The 16,169-nt window shown below is 42.5% G+C and overlaps 1 protein-coding gene across 2 annotated transcripts in view; it reads right to left on the bottom strand.

The window, feature by feature from the left end:
• The window catches only part of VSTM4 (V-set and transmembrane domain containing 4), an 84,160-nt gene that overhangs the window by 27,752 nt on the left and 40,239 nt on the right, over positions 1–16,169 (bottom strand). For both annotated transcript variants that reach the window (XM_057736023.1, XM_057736024.1), the window contains exon 5: positions 15,738–15,771. In XM_057736023.1, the coding sequence (XP_057592006.1) occupies positions 15,738–15,771 (34 nt within the window). The remainder of the gene's footprint in view (positions 1–15,737; positions 15,772–16,169) is intronic.

Below are 16,169 nucleotides of genomic sequence, written 5' to 3'. Positions count from 1 at the left end.
GTGTAAAATGTGTTGTTTTTTGAATAAAAATACAGGAAAATAATATATATTAGTATTTATGTACACAAGCTGATAGAAACTTTGGAAATATTCACAAGAATTTTTAAACAGTGGTTCCTTAGAGTGCGGTGCTGAGAAAATAAACAGATGGCGTATTGGACACGGAGATCACTGTACATATATTTTTAAATTAATTATTTAACTTTAAAATTTTAATTACTAAATCATGTGATTGTATAATTCTTGAAAAACAGTAAATTAAACACAAATAAATATCTACATATATTTAATAAAACAGGCTATTCTAATATAGTCCTGGAGTTTTAAAAATAAACAAAGACTGAGTCACACGCTGTGGAGAAATTTCCAAAATTCAGTTCACACTGAGAATCCCCAAAGATAGCTTATTTTTATTGGGAACAGAAATCCTAACTGGCCATGGCGTTAGAGTACAGGGTCAATTGTGTAAATTCACAAATAGCCAAAAGAAATGTGTGGTTACAAAACTCTGGCCACAAAGAGAAAACAAGGGATCAGAAACCCTCAGAGCTGTTTAAATACACAACCACATATACGGCTTCATCTCCTAGCTTTTTAAACTCTTGAAATGTTTGTTTTTTCTTTCCATTAAAAATTAATGCATGTTCATGTTTTAAAATGGTAATTACAGGCATGGAGATGAAAGAAAATAAGTCTATCGTAATCAAAACATGATCTTCATAAATATTTTGTCTTTTTCCTCTTGTTTTATTTTTTTTTAAGACTTTATTTTTTAGAGCAGTTCTATGTTTACAACAAAGTTGAGCACAAGATACAGAGATTTCCCACAGAGCCCTGCCCACCCCCGTTGTGAACATCCCCACCAGAGTGGGACCTTTCTTTCAATTGTTGAAACTACCAGGACACACCATTATCACCCAGAGTCCACAGTTTATAACAGGGTTCACTCTTGGTGTTGTACATTCTATGGGTTTGCACAAATTTATAATGTGTCCGTTACTGTACTATCATACAGAATAGTTTCCGTGCCCTAAAATTTCTCTGCGCTCTGCCTATTCATCCCTCCCTCCCCCAGCTCTGCAACCACTGATCTATTTACTATCACCATAGCTTTGCCTTTTCCAGAATGTCACACATAGTTTGAGTCATAGAGTATGCAGTTTTTTCATATTGGCTTCGTTAACTTAGAAATGTGCATTTAAGTTTTCTCCATGTCTTTTCATAGCTTGATAGCTCATTTCATTTCATGTGGAATAATATTTCATCGTCTGGATGTACCAGAGTTTGTTTATTCATGCATCTGCTGAAGGACATCTTTGTGACTCCCAAGTTTTGGAGATTATGAATAAAGCTGCTATCAACATCCACATGCAGGCTTTTTGTGGACATACGTTTCAACTCTTCCTTGGTTCTTGTACATTTAAAAAAAAATAACATTCATTACAATTTTGCACCCTTCTTTTTATTTCATCTACCTTTCCATATTGTTACACCCTCCTATTATTCCAGTGAGAAGACATACCATAGTTTACTTAGCCATTCCCCTGATATCTAAACATCTGTTTCCCAGTTTGATATATAAATAACATTGCTATAAATATATCTGTGCATAATGGTTTTCCTTCTTAGACTTCTGTTTTTGGATTCTTAGACCTGGAAATACTAGTTCACACAGGAGGATCTTTTTAAAGGCTATTCAATACCCACTGTCAAAATGATTTCTGACAAGTTAGTACTACTTTATAGCCACTTGGTCAATGGATAAGGGTATTTATGTGTCCATCCTTTTTAACACCAGATTTATCGGTTCAAAAAATTTCCCACTTAATGAAGAAAAATGTGATACCTCCTTTTACATGCATTTCTCTTCTTGCTAGGAGGAACGTTTCCCATGTTTGTCTGATTGAGTTTCCTTATTTATGAATGATGTAAGGACACCTTCTGCTATTATTTATTAGGATCGTAAGTCTTTCCTATAGATTTGCTTGCACCTTTTACATCAATCTGACATGCTTATTGCACACATGTCCTGCCTTTAGAATTTTGGCTTTTTGTTAAATGCTTGGTTATTTGTTTTTGCTAAAATCATTTGATATTTTCTGTCTATTGCCTCTGAGTTGGGATTATCCTCCCCAGCGGCCCCTCACACCCTGCAAAATCAAATAACATTCCCCCTTCCTCGTTTCTTTTCCTGGCTTTAATTCTTTAGATCTTTAATATAAAATGAAAATGTTGAGACATGATGAACTTAGGCCATTATGCCCAAGGCTTTCAGTAAGCTGAAAAAGATCTGCTTTGTCATCAACATTCTCCTTGAAAACAGTAAAACTGCACTAAACTAAATTTAGTTCTATTTCATGCCTCAATCATGAGCACTCAGATACGAGTCACCACGATGACACATGATAGACAGCTATGCTCTCAGAATCTCACCTCTCCCATCGAGCCAGCAGGGCTGGTAGGAATTTTTGACAAAGGAAGTCCATCTTATGATTCACTTACAAGAAAAGTTACTCTCCACCTTGGGTTGGAACGGGACTGTATTTTGTGTCTGACACAAGGGAGTGAGCACTGCTGGAGCCAGTCAAACCAAGGAAGAGAGAAAATAGGCCGGAAACTCAGGCTAAATTAGAGAGCTGTGTGATTGATGACAGAACTGCTATTTGTGGGGAACAGGGCTGTTTTTCTGGCTCCAACAAGGGTGGGGCAGGAGGTACACATGTAGGACCCTTGTTGTGACAAGTACAAAGTTCCGGCCCAGCTGCCTCTCTCTCACAAGAGTCTCTGGCCCACAAAGTCTGGGAACCTATGCTTCATGCACTTGGTGGCTGGATCTAGTGATGGGCACTGGACAGGGCACAGAAGACTCCACTAAATCTGGTTCCATTCTGACTAGAGAGGTGAAGCAGGGCAAGTCACCACTTCTCTGGCCACATCCCCCAATCTGTAAAATGGGGAGATGTGCCCTTGCTGTCTATCTCACAGGGTTATTGTTAGAGTCAGACAAAACAGCTCAGCCTGTTAGATGGGGCATGAAATGGCTAAACAGCAAGCATGAATCCTAATCTCCAGCGTGAGGATGCAGTCAGGGGGTGGGGGCATTTCATGGTGCTACCCAGGGAGAACAACATTGCCACTTGGGTATCTCATGGTGCCATGTCTTAGCCCTGAGGGGAAGCACAAACTTCAACTTAAACCTTGATCAGAAACTCTTTCTTCCCAAGAGAGCCCAGTGCGCCCTCCTGGAGCCACAGGTGTAGCAGTGTTGCACAAGCACCAAGCAGGACAGAGCAGGCAAGCAGGGCGGAGGGAGAGCCTGCACCCCTGAGCAATGGACGGCCTTCCAGGACACCAGGTAAAGCAGGAAATCTGGATTTTACCAGGCATTGGACAAACTGTGAGCAATCATATTGTGCAGAAGCTAAAGTTAACAAGCGCTATGTTGTCTACCCTACGCAAGGCACTGTGAAAAGTACATGATATCCATAATCTCTGAGCCTCCCAGATGGGAAAATGAAGCTTAAGACAGGTCCAGGCAGGAGATCTGGGATCTGATCCAGGTGGATCTGCCTCCTTGGCCCTGAAGCAAGGACTCTGGGCTTACCCAGACAATAGAGAACAAGAGAACTTGGGCAGGAAGAAGGTCAATCAAGCCAGATCCACAATGGCTGCTCCAGGCTTAAACCAGCTCCCTAAAAAGAAGGTACCAGAAGGCAATACCAGCATTCCACTGCACTTTCAGTCTATACTAAATCCAGGACTGTTACAGCTGCTCAAAGCCCTGCCCTGGTGGAAAGAAGAGGGGCTGGCCTGAGTGCTAGGGTCCCGGAGGCAAGAGTGGTGGCTGGTGCCCAAGACCAAGGGCCATCCTGACCCAAGAGTGGACAGAGAAGGAGGGGAGCGTGTTCCTGTCCCTGAGGTTATCTGAAATAAATAATACCAGCCGCCGAAAGGGAGGCAGGTGTGGGTGGGCCAGCCACATGGAAATTCTGTGCCTCTTCAGCTAAACAAGTTTGGGACAAGAAAATTAAAATAAAACAGCATAAACTGAGCTGGTCCCCCCAAGGAATGTAATTAAAATGAAGAACCAAAGACTCAGGCACACCTTGCTTTCATAAAAATGTGAGCTCAAAGCACCCTCATACTGAACCACGGCGCCTGGGCATAAGGAGTACTTACCCCTCCATCAAATACCTGCCTCTCTCTGGAATATACCAGAGGAGAAGCTAACCGTTCCCGCCAAGGGGTGTTCAGACACCCAACCTTCATCCCCCAGACACCGGTGTTTCCCTTGGTCCAGGGCAATCTTTGTGCCTCCACATAAGAACTATGAACTATGCCCCCTTGGGGGTCTGTTCAATCCCATTTCCTGATGAATGAGCAGAGGATTCTCAAAAAAGCTGTCATGTACTGCAGAGGGATCGGTGTGGCCTGAACTGGGGTCCTGATGCATTACTTTCTGCTGCTTTCATCCTATGTATGACCTTTTTGCATGCCTTTTGTGAAGAGCATCAGGATAAAAGCTGCTCCTTTGTGAGGAGTTGCCAAGGCACCTCCCTGTCCGCAGCTTCCCCGTGGCCTTTCATCATAAACGGTTTACATCACTGGAGAGGTTCTGCTGGGCCTTGCCGTGAGAGCTTGTCCTTTGCAGTCCCTGCCAGTTTCAGAGTCTGCACAGAGGCTTGGGGGTGGTTTAATCTGTAAGTTTAAAATCTCCGAACGCCAACTGGTAGGACCGGGAAGTGTTTCCTTAATATTTAGCGGTTCCACGCAGTGTTGGTCTTGGGTCATAAGAATGACAGCAAGGAGAGCTCACTGGGGTTACCTGCCCAGAACCCACTCCCAGCCCCCTAGGGTTGAAGGCGCATGTTTGGGTGGCACTGACCCCCACCCCCTGCTCGGCACAGTCTTATCCTCTGGCCACAGTGCTTGGCTCAGGTTGGTCCCATAACTGACTGCAGTTGTGTTTGCCGATTTGGAAGCAAGATGACTCCTTCACGAGGCCAGGGGTGAACACATGTGCTGCTACCTTTTCCTTCCCAAGTGGAGCCAGCCTGGCCTGAGGACACATCAAAGCCTGGAGGCAGCACTGCCAAGAGAAGGGCAGGGAGCAGAAGCCGCTGCCCTAAGGACCCTGTGCCCCCGGGTCAAGGCCCACCCACGGCAGCATCCCCGGTCAGGTGAGCCAGTCAAGCCCCTTCTGGGTAAGACCATCTGAGCTGACTTTTCTGTCACCTGGAATCAAAAGGTCCGTAAATAGTACAGAAGGCACTATTCATCTAAGAGTTGGCAGTTTTATTCATGTGCTTAGTCTGGGGAGATTAATTTGTACCTTGCAGGGGTTTTTACGAGGATTAGAAATAAATCCCATAAAGTGTTCAGCCGCAGAGGTACACGGGCACTTCGTGAGTAATTATGAGGAATTAGTCCACAGCTGGTATTATCTCATTGAATCCTCATGACGACCGCGCCACAGGGACAAGGGCAAGTTTGTGCCCATTTTGTGGAGGGTGAAATGCTCCCAGAGAAGCTGAGTGACTGACCTGACATCACCAAGATGCCAGGTGACACGGCTCAAACTGACACCAAAACCAGCTGGATGTTTTTCACAACCAGGCCCCACTGCACAGGACTGTCCTCCTCATGCTTGCCCCTGCCTGGGGCTCTGGAAAGAGGACGCTGAGCCTGAGCCCTGGGCCGGGGCGAGGATGAGACGGCACAGCAATGGTGTCAGGGATGCGGGCGGGAGGCCAGGAGACACACACCTGAGTCTGCCCTCCCTGCCCTGGCCACCCTCCTTGCTCGGCTGAATGTGGACAGAGGGGAAGACACCCACAAATCGATACCTGTGACCAGAGCTCATTGGACTTTTCAAAGTCGAGGGATGCAGGGCATGCAGCCATCCCCAGCATCTGTATCCAAACCTTTCCCGCGTCTCCTTCCATCGCCCTGACTTTTCTGCAGCGTCTACTTCTTGTTCATTTGTGTCAATGCCAACACCAAAGCTCTCACAATCAGATCCAAGCTTCCCAGCATGCCTGGGCTAGTGTGTGAGCCCTGGAGCCAGGTGGCCTGGGCAGGCAGCCCTCACTGCTCCTCTTCTCACTGGCCAGGAGACCTCACCAACATCCACACTCTTTTTGTATTGGTTTCTCATCTATAGGATGGGGATAATCACAGCACCCACTCATGGGGTTATTGTGAGGCAGGCAGAAGACGGCATGTGTCCCATGCTTAGCATGTGCCAGGACACGGCATTCAACAACAGTGCTATTAATACGATGACTGCCACCCCTTGGCATCCGGCCATGCCACCATCTCCAGCCCCTTCTCCCTGCTGCTCTGCCCTGAGTCTCTAGGGTTCCTCACCCCCATGGACTAAATCCCTTCACCCACTGGCTTTTTTCTCCCCACTTCTGCGTGCTGCCCTCTCCCACCTCTCTTCCCTTGGAACGCTCTAACCCACCCTTCAAGGTTTGACCCAGATTCCACCCCCAGGAAGTCTTCCCTACCACCCACAGACCCCAAGACAGCGTTAGGAGCGCCTCTTCTGGGGCCTGTGACAGCTCTGTGGGGACTCCACGGGTGCCACCCCAGTCTTGTTTCTCTGGGCCTCCCACTGGATGCAGACCTCAGGGCATGTGCTGCGTGTTACTCCATCCTTACTCTATGGGCCTCATAAGCTTACAGAAGAATCACTCCTAAGTATCGACTGAATAATAACAGAACCATTTGCATAGAGCTCGCCATTTACCTGTTGGAAGCACTTCATACAGACGAACTCCTGAAATCCTCCCGACACACTACGTGCTAGGGCTATTATTGCTCTCATTTTATCAGAGAGGTTGAAAAATTAGCTAAAGGCACACAGCAATCAGTGGCAGAGCCCAGATGTGAACTGAGGCAGCCTGGCCACACAATCTTTAACTGTCATAGCAGACTGCCTTTCACAGAAGGAATAAATGTTTTGTAACGCTGCTGCTATTCACTATTAGACAAATGAAGCAAGTAGTTACAGATCTCAGTTTGGAGCACATATTTTCATATTCCCTTTGAAATCACATCTCTGCCCTCACTCCAAGATCCTGAACCAATCACCTATCAAATCCCATACTTCGATTGTGGGGGTGTGTTTAAAAATCTCTGAAGGTTCAGAAAAGACTGAAAAATGCTTTAAACTAAGCTCACAAACCACAGCAAAGCTGTGCCTGTAATTTATCCAGTGTGTAAATAGTCTGTGGCCCTGTTTATCCTTGAGAGAGTGTATGCACAAGAAAACATGAAAAAAGCTTGGAAAACTTCAGCTGTAACTGCTATTGGCACAGGTAACATAATGTCCACTATAATTTCTCCCATTTGCAAATACTTTATTATCTCAAACCCATAAAAAGAGGTCAAGCAAAGGGTCAGGAAATGTACCGGCTGGGAAACACCTCTCTGGTGCCTCCGTCCACCCTCTTGACAATTTTCCTGAACTTGAAGAAAGGCACCTGAGTGCACTGAGGAGGTGTCATGTGTGGGAACACATTATAACTCTGAAATTGGTGGCATTTCATTTAAAATCTGATTTTCTGGGACTTTCTGGTACAGTTTCATACTTACCAGTTGAGCTGCTCTCAGGGCTGTTTTCCCCAGGAAAAGCACATTTAAAATCTTGCAGAACCCTGAGATGCTTGCTAAGACCTGGTCTCTGCTCTGGGAAAGAGTACTTTGCCATGGGAAAGGTCAAGGCCACCCCTCCCAGGAAATGGCAACTTCCAACTTCAGGGATGACACACACTGAAGATGAGACTTGTTTTCTTTCTGTTTGAACTTCTCTCAACAAGTCAGGAATTCCCTAGAGTCCCCAGGTTCTAGCCCAGTCACTTGGCAAGGCCCTTTTCTCAGTGACCACAGCCTCAGGGCCAGCATGTGGCCTCTTCCTGAGCGTCCCTCCCCTGCCTGAGGGTTTCTGTTCCTGGCATTTTGCCCTGGTCCTGTGTCTCTGCCCATTCTCCCTTAGGAGGAAGTGGTCAGAGGACAGAGAAGGACATCTATCCCGATCATGGCTTGAAGCTCCAGGGAACTGGCTGTCCATTGCCATAGTACAGATGATGGAGCCAGGATCTGGGAGCCCCCTGACACAACAGGGATGAAAAAAAAATGCCTCGGTGGAAGAAACAGAGCACAATTCAGGTCAAGGCCCATTAAAATGGCAAGGATTAACCAGTTCACAAGTGAGGGAGGCCCCGTGGCAGGGAATGGGCTGCACTAAGTCAGATCAGCATGAGGTTCTAATAGGAAGATGAACGCAAGTTGGAAGGACACACACTACCAGGTTCATGGGGGCAGGCCTGGCCCCTGCAGGGTCCTCGGGTGCCGTGGGGGCAGAGGCAGGCCTGTGGGCTGGCCCAACAGGAGACATGCCAACAGGAAGAACTCGACTCAGGCACCCAGCCAGTTTCACAGACAGCACCAGCGGGTACAGGCGGCAGCATTTAAGCGGGACTCCGTGGTCATCCCTGACCTCTGGCAGGCATCGCAGGGCTGAGGGAGACCAAACACTAACGCCCACCAGGCTGGGGTGATGGCCTCGCTGTACTTCCAGCCTCAGCACCAGCTCCGAATAGGTGCAACTGAAGGGGAAGGCTGAGGAATGGAAAGAGGCAGGGCCCAAACTCCCAGCACTGCTTGCTAAGAATGCAAGGCCAGATGTGAGATCGCAGCATGCAAATCCTGAGAAACACTGGCAGGCTGGTCCCTCCATAGCCTCTGATCACCTGAGCCATAACCTCCCCCTACATCTGAAATGCCAGTCCTTGGAGCCTTTTCGGGGCATACGCTTTAAAAAAGAAACAAATAGCTTTATTGAAGCATAATTTACTCCCCATAAAATTCACTGATCATAAGTGTACAGTTCAGTAATTTTAGTAGATTTGTAAAGTTGTGCAACCATCACCACAATACAGTTTTAGAGCATCTCTATCACCCCCCAAAAGTTCCCTCTTGCCTATTTATAGTTAATCCCTATTCCCACCCTCAGCCCTAAGCAGCTACTAATCTACTTCCTGACTCTATAAATTTACCTTTTTGGATATTTCAAATAAGTGGAATCAAACAATATGTAATTTTTTGCATATGGCTTAGTTGACTAAGTGTAATGTTTTTGAGGTTCACCCATGTTGTAGCATAGATCCGCAGTCTGTTACTTTTTATTATCAAAACGTATCTCAGTGAACGAATCACTAAATTTGGTTTATCCATTCACCAGTTGATGGATATATTTAGATTGTTTCCAGCTTCTGGTGATTGTGAATAACAACTATGAAAAGCTGCACACATGTATTTGTGTGGACATATGTTTTTATCTCTCCTGGGTAGATTCCTACCAGAGAAATTGCTGGGTCATATGGTTAAGTCTATGTTTAATGTTTTAAAAAATCACCAAACTGTTTTTCCAAAGTGGCTACAGCATTTTACATTCCCACCAGCAATGTACAGGGTTCCAGTTTCACCACATCCTGGCCAACACTTGACATTGTCTTTTTTATGACAGCCATAGTAGTAGGTGTTTAGTGGCATCACATTTTGGTTTTATTCACACTTCTCTCATGACTAATCATACTGAACATATTTTTCATGCACTTGTTGGCCATTTATATATCTTCTTCAGGGAAATATCTATCCAAGTCTTTTTTGTCCATTTTTTAAATTGAGAGAGAGTTGCTGGACAATATTATATAAGTTTCAAGTGTACAACATAGTGATTCACAATTCTTTAAGGTTATATTCCATTTATAGTTATTATATTGGCTACATTCGCTGTGTTGCACCATATATCCTTGCAGTTTATTTATTTTATACATAGCAGTTTGTACCTCTTAATCCCCTACCCCTATCCTGTCCCTCCCCCCTTTCCTCTCCCCACTGGTAACTACCAGTTTGTTCTCTGTATCTGTGAATCTGTTCCTTTTTTTAAATTATATTTACTAGTGTTTTATAGTCCTCATATAAGTGATATCACACAGTATGTCTCTCTCTGTCTGACTTATTTCACTTAGCAGAATACCCTCCAAGTCCATCCATGTTGCTGCAAATGGCAAAATTTCATTCTTTTTTTTTTACGGTTGAGTAGTATTCCGTTGTGTGTATATATGTACCACATCTTTATCCACTCATCTGTTGATGGACACTTAGGTTGCTTCCATGTCTTGACAATCATAAACAGTGCTGCTATGAACATAGGGGTGCATGTATCTTTTCAAAAATGCTTTCATTTCTTTCAAATATATACCCAGGAGTGGAACTGCTGGGTCATATGGTACTTCTATTTTTAGTTTTTTGAGAAACCTCCACACTTTTCCACAGTGGCTGCACTGACTTATATTCCCACCAACAGTGTACGAGGGTTCCCTTTTCTCTGCTTCCTTGTCAACATTTGTTATTTATTTTTGATGCTAGCCATTCTGACAGGCATGAGGCGATATCTCTTTGCAGTTTAATTTGCATTTCTCTGATGATTAATGACGCTGAGCATATTTTCATGTGCCTGTTGGCTATCTGTATGTCTTCTTTATGCATTTTTTAATTGTATTTATCATGTTATTATTGAGTTGTAAGTGTTCTTTACATATGTTGTCCTAGCATCATTTGTTGAAAAGACTATGCTTGCTCAACTTTTCGGAAAGACTTTGTGAGGGGCTGGTATCCTTATTTTCCTTTAATACTTGGTATGCTTCACCAGCAAAGCAATGTGGGCCTAGGCTTTTCTTGGCTAACAATTTTAGCCAACAATTTAATTTCTGGACTTATCATAGGTTTATTCAGACTATAGCTTTCTTTTTAAATCAGTTTTGGAAATTTGTGTTTTTCTATGAATTTTTCCATTTCATTTATGCTGTCAAATATGTTAGAATAAACTTGGATTATAAGGATTATAACCTTTTGATTTTTGTAGGGTTTGTAGTGATTCCTTTTTTCTTTCCTAATTTTGGTAATTGGCTATTTTCTCTCTTTTTTTATTTTCATGGACAGTCTAACTTAAGGTTTGTCAAATCCACTGATCGTCTCAAAGAATCAACTTTTGGTTTCATTGATACTTCTGTGTGTGTGTGTGTGTGTGTGTGTGTGTGTGTGTGTGTGTCCATGCCATTGATTTCTGTTCTAATCTCTATTATATCCTTTCTTCTGCTTACTTTGAATTTCACTTACACTTCTTTTTCTAGTTTCTTATGGTGAAAGCTTAAGGTATTGATTTTAGACCTTTCTTCTTGTCTGATACAGGCATTTAACAGCCATAAATTTTTCTCTAAGCACTACTTAAGCTGCATCCTATAAGTTTTTATATGCTGTGTTTTCATTTTTAATTCAAAATATTTTGTAATTTTTCTCTTGATTTCTTCTTTGATTCACTATTTAAAAGTATGTTGTTTGAAATTCAAAACATTTAGGAATTTCCCAGATTTCTTTCTGTCACTAATTTCTATTTAATTCTGTTGTGGTCACAGAATACAGACTTCATGTGATTTCTTACGTAAATAAAATCCTTAATTTTATAAAGATTTGTTTTATGGCCAGCATATGGTCTATCCTGGAGAATGTTGCAAATACACTTGAAAAGAACATATTATGCTGTCATTGAGTAAAGTATTCTTACTTGTCAGGTAAAATTGCTTCATTTTCTGTGTTTTGGTTGATTTTCTGTCTAGGTATTCTATCAATTATTGAGAGTGGAGCATTGAAATTTCCAGCTATTATTCTAGAATAATTGAAAAATTTCACCTTTCAATTTTCTATTTTTGCTTCATGTATGTTGAGGCTCTGTTGTTTGGTCCATATAATGTGTTACATTATCCTGATGTGTTAGTCTTATTTATAATTATAAAACTTCCTTCCTTGTCTCTAGTAACATTTCTTGTCTTAAAGTATAGCTTCTCTGATATTAACTTGCATGGTGTATCTTTTTCTATCCTTTGGTTGCTCTCCATTCTCCTCTGCACATGCATATTGTCTCAGCCAGAAATATGCTTGACCCAAATGTGACCCATCTGGCTAGCAGAGCCACTGGGCCTCCCTGCTCAATACCGCTAAGACTGCCACTTCCACTGCCAGCACTGCTGAACGTGGGCTTTGCACACTGCTCCAAGTCAAGTGAGCCCCCTTCTACTACGAGAGAGAGGCTGATGGTCCTCACAGCACTTTCTGCCTTAAAAGAATCTCCTCATCAGCCAAGATAGGAAGGGAGAGTATCAGAGCAGCCTGAGGTCAAAACTCCACAGAGTACAACTGTTCCTATCAGCAGTTCAGCAGTTTTTCAAGTAGAAAAACCTCTTAGGTTAGTATATACCTTTGGTCTTTCCAGAGTGCTAAAATAGTTATTTTTGTCAACTTTAAGATTTATGGTTGCTTTTTGGGGAAGAGGACTTGCTGATCCCCTCATTCAACCATACTCAGACATTTCTCCTGTGGACATATACATTTGCCCTCACTGCCTGGTAAGCTCCACAAAGGTAGGGATGTCTGTCTCTTTACTTCACTGCTGCTTCCCAAGCTCCTAGAACAGTACCTGGTAGACAGTAAGCTCTCGATGAAATAACTTTGCATTTTGATATTAGTAACAGGATTTCTAAGGATCCCAAAATCAATAGCAGGAACACAAAGCAGTCAAGTATACGGATTGCTGGGGCTGTAAACAGGATCCCCCAGAGATATCAAGCACAATTTTTAATTGAAACTTTAACAAAGGTAATTGTAGATTCACACAGTCATAAGAAATAAAGCAGAGAGATCTTATGTACACTTCACCCATTTTTCCCCCAATGGCTTCCTAAGAACCAGCTTTTTGCTTCATTGATTTTCTCTATCACATTGCTGTTTTCAGTTTCATCAGTTCCTGCTTTGATCTTTATTATCTCCTTTCTTCTGTTTGCTTTGGGTTTATTTTGCTCCTTTCCTAATTTCCTGAGATGAGACTTCAGAATGTTGATCTGAGGCCTTTCCTCTCTTCTAATGTAAGCGTTTAATACTATAAATTTCCCTGTTAGCACAGCTTTAGCTGCATAGCACATATTTTATCATGTTTATTCTCATTTTTGGTCAATCGTATGTATTTTTTATTTCCTTTTAGGCTTCCTCTTTGGCCCATGGATTATTTTTAAAGTGTGTTGTTTAATTTCCACATGGTTAGAGATTTTCTTGCTGTTGTTTTATTTCTGGTTTATAGTTTGATTCCACTGTAGTCAGAGAACACATTCTATACGATTTCAACTCTTTTAAATTTATTGGGGTTTGTTTTTATAACCCAGGATTTAGTCTAAGATAGACCATATCTTATGGTAAATGTGCCATGGGGGCTGGAAAAAAATGGGTTCTGCTGTTAGTGACTGGAGTGTTTGATACATATCAATTTGGTCCTCTTGGTTGATTGTGTTGTTTAGATCTTTAAAATCCTTGCTAATTGGGGCTTCCTTGGTGGCACAGTGGTTGAGAATCCACCTGCCAATGCAGGGGACATGGTTTTGAGCCCTGGTCTGGGAAGATCCCACATACCACGGAGCTACTAAGCCCGTGCACCACAACTATAGAGCCTGTGCTCTAGAGCCCATGCGCCACAACTGTTAAGCCCACGTGCTACAACTACTGAAGCCCGTGTGCCTAGAGCCCATGCTCTGCAATGGGAGAAGCCACCACAATGAGAAGCCTGTGCACCACAATGAAGAGTAGCCCCCACTCTCCACAGCTACAGAAAGCCCATGCACAGCAACAAAGACCCAACATAGCCAATAAATAAATTAATTAATTTTAAAAAATGCTTGCTAATTTTCTATCTAGTTGGTCTATCTACTGTTGAGAGGGGATGCTGAAGTTGCCAATTAGCACTGTGGACATACCTATTTCTTCTTTCAGCTCTTTCAGCTTTTGCTTTATGTATTTTGTGGTTCTGCTATTTGATGTGTACACATTTACGACTTTGCCTCCCTAGTGGATTAACCTTTTTATCATTATTTAATGTCTCTCTGTTTCTAGTAAGTTTCTTTGCTCTGAAATCTACTTTATCATGTATAGTATGCCCGCTCTTGAATTTTTTGGTAATGTTTGTATGGTTTATCTTTTTCCATCCTTCTATTTCAATCTACCTATGTCACTGTGTTTGAAGTGAGTTCCTTGTAAAGAGCTTACATTTGGGTTATGTTTTTTTAATCCACTCTGTCAACCTCTGTCATCTGATATATTTAAACCACTTACATTTAAGATAAATAGTATGTCAGCAATTAAGTCTGCCATTTTATTATTTGCTTTCTGTTTGTTTCCTGAAGTTCTCATTCCTGTTTCTTTATGTTACTTGAACATATTTTAGGATTCTATCTTTATTATTCTATACTGTTTTTGAGTGTATTTTTCATAATTCTTTAATAATTGCTTTGAGCCTTCCAATACACACATGTAACACCACAGCCTACTGGTAAAAACTTTCTATCGCTTGAAGTAAAGCGTAGAAATCTCATTCTATTTAGATCACTCTACCCTCCTCATTTTTACATATCATAATGCTCTTCTCAAGTATCAGATGGTTTTATAATTTTTGTTTCAATCATCAAATATCATTATTTTTGGGGGGGTACACCAAGTTCAAGCATCTGTTTTTATACACATATCCCCATATTCCCTCCCTCAGCTCCCCCCCCACCCTCCCTCGAGTCCCCCCCATTCTCCCCAAATATCATTTTTAAACTCATGAGGAGAAAAACAGTCGACTTATGCACCCACATGTCTGCTCTTTCAATTCTTCCTTCTTTCTTCCTAGTGCATCAACATATTTCCTTTTATTTCAAGAATCTCTTTTAGCCATTCTTTTAAAGTAGGCCTGATAATGACAAATTCTTTTAGTTTCCCTTCATCTAAGAATGTCTTTATATCCCCTTCATTCCTAAAGGATAGCTTTGCTGAATATAGAATCTGTGGTTGACAGTTCTTCTCTTGCAGTATTTGAAAAATGGGCTGCTTCTTCCTGCCCTCCACCGTTTCAGATGAAAAATGCACTGACACTCAAATTTGTGTTTCCCTGTAGGTAACGCATCATTTCTCTCTGGATGCTTTTAAGATTTTTTTTCTCTGCCTTTGTCCTTCATAATTTTCTTCTTACTACCTTTCAGAGTCCTCTTTGTTTGTCTCTTATATTATTTCCAGAATTGATAGTTATGCTTATTAGCAGGGAAGAACAGGGAGAAATTGATCTAATCCATCCTGTCTGGATCAGAAGTCTCAAATTTTTAAACACTATGAGTTTGCAATATCTACTATAACTATTGTTACCTGTGAGGTGTGTCGCCTCAGCTAAAAGGGTAGCATCTTAGCACATATATCACTAATCCATTCTGTAGAGTAGGGCATAAGACAAGCAGGCGTTGGTGGAAGGGGATCAGGAGTGTTTGCAGTCAGAAGGCATCAAAGTGGTTCAGTCCACCTGCCAGCCCCTTCCTAACAGGGGAACAGTCATTCAAGAGCAGGTGTCAAGCCTCCTGCATCATGTGTGTTGGACCAGCACAAGCCACACGTTCGCTGGCCCCTCTGGGGGTGAGAGCCAAAACATGAAATCTGGAAACATGCAAGTGCATACAAAACACACATTTTTAGGGCAATTTTTGAACTAACACGCAGACCTTAAGGTAAAGATATGAATTTAACCATTTCTTGGTAATATTAAAAGAAAGTAAAATAGCAAAGAGTTTTACTTGAAAAAAAGAAGAAAATATTCCTACCTGTTCTGAGGGCATTTCACCAAATAGTGTCTCACTGTGAAAGGAAAAAGAAATAGAAGACGGTAAATAAATGCTACTTTAGATATAGATTCTCCAGGAATTACTAGGAAGTGTAGGTGGCCTGGTATTGCACAAACGCTGGCACAAACCACCTCTCAGGGCTATCATACTTCTCTTTGCATGAGTACAGCAGAGCTATGGCAAGGACACCACAGTGACTTGATACAGTTCCACACCTGAATCAAGCCAGGCATGAAGCCATACACCTCAGACTTCCTGGTTACATAACCCTCACAATTCATTTTTCTGCCAAGCCGGCTTGAGTTGGGTTCTAACTTGAAGGGTCCTGGGTAACAGAGTCACTCAACTTCTAAGTTCTGCCCTAGTCACGAGAAAGCCTTCTTGGGGCAACCTGTCTCCACTTATGTGTTC

Source organism: Hippopotamus amphibius, chromosome 5 (assembly GCF_030028045.1).
Source record: "Hippopotamus amphibius kiboko isolate mHipAmp2 chromosome 5, mHipAmp2.hap2, whole genome shotgun sequence".
NCBI lineage: Eukaryota > Metazoa > Chordata > Mammalia > Artiodactyla > Hippopotamidae > Hippopotamus > Hippopotamus amphibius.
Note: the sequence above shows the minus strand (reverse complement) of the source record. Positions and strands in the feature narration are given on the sequence as shown.